This window comes from Impatiens glandulifera, chromosome 5 (genome assembly GCF_907164915.1).
Source record: "Impatiens glandulifera chromosome 5, dImpGla2.1, whole genome shotgun sequence".
Classification (NCBI taxonomy): Eukaryota; Viridiplantae; Streptophyta; class Magnoliopsida; order Ericales; family Balsaminaceae; genus Impatiens; species Impatiens glandulifera.
In genome coordinates, this window is record NC_061866.1 from 14,901,308 (window position 1) to 14,905,192 (window position 3,885).

General features: G+C 31.9%; 1 protein-coding gene across 4 annotated transcripts; it reads left to right on the top strand.

The window, feature by feature from the left end:
- The first annotated feature begins 256 nt into the window (after positions 1–256).
- Positions 257–1,910, top strand: LOC124938426 (zinc finger A20 and AN1 domain-containing stress-associated protein 8-like). Of its 4 annotated transcripts, XM_047478862.1 has the most exons (3): positions 257–343; positions 436–496; positions 1,244–1,910. In XM_047478862.1, exon 3 carries the CDS (start codon positions 1,269–1,271, stop codon positions 1,761–1,763), a length of 495 nt encoding a protein of 164 aa, XP_047334818.1. In that variant the 5' UTR covers positions 257–343; positions 436–496; positions 1,244–1,268; the 3' UTR covers positions 1,764–1,910. The 4 variants fall into 4 exon arrangements, with proteins under 4 accessions (XP_047334818.1, XP_047334817.1, XP_047334819.1 ...); XM_047478861.1 differs by lacking the exon at positions 257–343 and having other exon boundaries at positions 352–496; XM_047478863.1 differs by lacking the exon at positions 257–343 and having other exon boundaries at positions 352–496; positions 1,256–1,910.
- Positions 1,911–3,885: the final 1,975 nt, after the last annotated feature.

Genomic DNA, 3,885 nt, shown 5'->3' on the forward strand with positions numbered 1-3,885 from the left:
AAATTTTAAAAAATCTTGATTAACAAAATAATATAACAGTTTCCAAATTACACTTATTTGGCATTAGTTTTATGGTAATAAAATATTTGGTCTTGTAGTTTTCCAAAACATAAAATAAAATATTTGGTTTTGAAATCAAATATATGTTAAAATCATGCGTTTGGTGGGTGGGGACAGGTGAATTGGTCTCAACGGCTCCAAGTAGGCGTTTGTTGGCTGAGAAAAAACTAGTCTTAAATGGCGATCATAATTCAACCTTAACTTCTCTCTCTCCTCTCCTCTCCTCCCATCCACTTGCATCTCCACACTTCATATATCATCGCTGGTTCAACCGCATATTCACGAAATATTTTGCTCCCTTTCTTTCTAATCAATTCTACTTTTGCTTCCTTTGTGGGTTTTCTTTCGCATTCAACATTGATTCATCTCGTTTAGGAATCCTCTGCCTTCGGTTCGCACGTCAACATCGCCGTCCCAAGCTATTGTTATCGTTCAGGTAAGGAATTTCTTTACATTAGTCTCCATCTAGATTAGGGTTTCTCATTCTATTCCTCCGTTTACTCATCTCTAGTTTTACGACTTCTGTATAAATTGAACCCAAGGCTATTTCTAGAATCCTGATGTTTGTGTTCTTCAACTCATTGGTTTCGTCATATAACCCAGGTTTATTTACTCTACTCGTTAAGATTTGTAGTACCAAACTTACAACTTCGATTAAAGATATTGATTTGTAGTACCAAACTTACAACTTCGATTTTTAAAGATATTGATTTGTAGTTCCTTCAACTTGTGACACCTTAGAACTTCAACTTGGAGGATTTTTATGTTCTATTTTCTGCAGTAAGCGATATATATGTAGCAAAATATGATAACCCTTTTAAATAGACTGTCCTACACTTTGTAAGGTAATGATGCATTTTCATTTCTATTACAGCAATATATTTCAACACAATTCAACTTCACTTTATTGTTGAGTTGTTCAATGTACAAACTTGATGTGGCATGTTCAATACTTGGTCCTTGTTTGATGTGGGTTCTTTAAAATTAATTTCAAATAATCCACTTTTCAATCAATCATATAGGGATTTTTGGAGTATTATAAGTCATCTCGCAACAACACTATTAATATTTCAAAAAAAAAGTTGTTGTAAAACATAGGGGTTCCTTCCATATTTGACCTTAGGTGTTGAGCAATATCCACTACTGTGATCAATGAAGTAATCTTCTTAATTTTCTTTAACAGTGCACAACACAGGCTTGTGGAACTAATGGAGACTTCTAAAGAGATAGGATGCCGAACTCCAGAAGGCCCAATCCTTTGCGTTAACAACTGTGGTTTCTTTGGAAGTGCAGCCACTATGAATATGTGTTCTAAATGTCACAAAGATATGATTTTGAACCAGGAGCAGGCCAAACAAGCAACTTCTTCTATTGAAAACCTTATTAATGGAGGGGCATGCAGCAATGGAAAAGAACATGTAGGTACTGGCCCTGTGGACGTGAAATTGGTTTCCATTCCTTCCAGTGCATCCCCCCATCCCTTTGGTTCAGAAGTGAAGGCAAAAGAGGGCCCAAATAGATGCAGTGCCTGTCGAAAGCGTGTTGGACTAACTGGTTTCAGTTGCAGGTGCGGAAATCTGTTCTGCAGTTCTCATCGTTACTCTGACAAGCACGATTGTCAGTATGATTACCAGACTGCTGGTCGGGATGCCATATCTAAAGCCAATCCTATTGTGAAGGCTGAAAAGCTTGATAAGATATAATGTTTTCATGCATTGAAATATAATACTTTTCATTTGTCCTAATGTGTATTAACATTGGCATCATGTCTGGTTGAGGTGTGCCCTTTAACAATATTAATGGTTTGTTGAAATGGAACAAGGGCACCATTGTTGGGCATGATTATGATACTATCTGTATTGGATTGATGGCATGTTATATTTGATTCTTAATTGTTGTAATAAGGTTGCTTAGTAGTTCTTTGGTAGTAACTTATTTCAATAATTGCCTAGTTTTGTGATGTATGCATTTACATATATATTTTGGTTTTTTATCCTGTCCTTGTGTAAAAATTCTCTGGCAATATGTACATATGTAAAACAACCAAGTATTCATTAACTAATAGCTATTGATTATGTTATTGCTGATGAGATTGATGAGAGATCTTAGGTGTTTCTTTGGAAACAATTTTTCTGTCTTTCTGTGGAAACAATTTTTTTTGTCTGATTTCTCATCACTGGACTTGGGTTCAGATGAGACCACACTTGAAAGTTGAATTTAGTATAACACGAAATCATAAATATATTTGACGGTTTTGCATATTGATCCGAAACTAAATAAAGAAACAAAAGTAGTCTTGCTGTTGGTCACTTGGTCTTTATTCTCCTTAGTTGAGTTGTATTTCGAACCAGTTATCTATTAAGCTTTTTATCCCCGTATTTCAATTTGTCACTTTTCTTGATTGATGGAATGTTTGTTCTTTTCTTGGTTGATATTTTTTTTAGGTTGTTCCATATCGGGGTTTTGATATTTTAGTTTACTTAAAGAAAAATTATCGATATTTTTGAATCTTAATGCAAAATATTGAAAATATCAAAGTAAGTATTTTGGTATATATCGAAATAATACTTTATTTATTTTAAATAAAGAGAATTAACATTACATCTCATGTCTCGTTTTTATTTAATTAAAATTAAACTCGTAATCCTGACTTTCTGATTTCTTTGATGGATATATATCAAAATAATATTTATAAATAATATATATATATATATATATATATATATATATATATATATATAATTAAGCCTAATTTCTATTTTCAAAATTAGATTCACATAACCCAGTAGATTTATTTCCTCTTCAAAAAGATTTTTTTCCCAAATATATTTTAGCCTTAAATTTTAAGATATTTATTATCTCTTATAACATAAGCAGATTCTCTAAATACAACTTAGTACCGTTTTATTTTTTGATAATTCTTTTTCGATTAAAAAATAATTTTTTTTGTAGGATACCGTATCGAAATTTTGAAATACCGCAAATATTCGGTATGATCCGTATCGGTATAATTTTTTCAATGGCGAAAATTTTTACATTTAATTAAAATTTTTGTAAATTTTTGTAAATTTTAATATTAAAAATATAAAAGTAAGTATTTTTTACAGACGAAAAGATGTGAGAAATTTTTTTGTATTTTCACTTATGCAAGTTCTTTAAGGTGGTCATTGAAAAAAATCTCATTGATCACTTCTTCCTTTACATTTAATTACATACCATTCACATTCCAACTAAAACTACGCTCGACTTATTCTTACACGAGGAGATATGTTAAGAGTCTAAAGAGGCTCCCTCCATGGAAAATGAAGGAAATCACTAAAGATCTCACATAGGAAATTCCCAAAGTCTATGTGATTTGTGTACGAGTCCTACACAACTACTCTAACAAAAAAATATTATGAAACAAGTGAGACAATTTCTTGAGAAAAATTAAAAATATGATTCAACTTAGGCAACTTTGACTTTATAAGAGTCGATACTCATTTTTTTACGAGAAACTAAGAAAGACAAATAATTGCATCGAAAAATAAAATTATAGACACCTCATTTTTACACCCATAAAATTAAAACAAGTTTATCCGATCTAATATGATGATCATATTTAATTGTTGAACCGAGAGACTAGAAACAAAGACACTATTTCAAAATCGACCCATTTTGCCCTTAGAACTTGGTCCAACGCCAATTTTTTAAAATATTCAAAATTTAGATGAAGTTTAGTCATCATTCTCTGAAAGTATGCGACAATGAATGGCGAGGTGATTCTGAGGCGACTTCCGAGCAAACAGCCTTCAGAGAATCCTTGTAGTAGCTATGACGGAATCT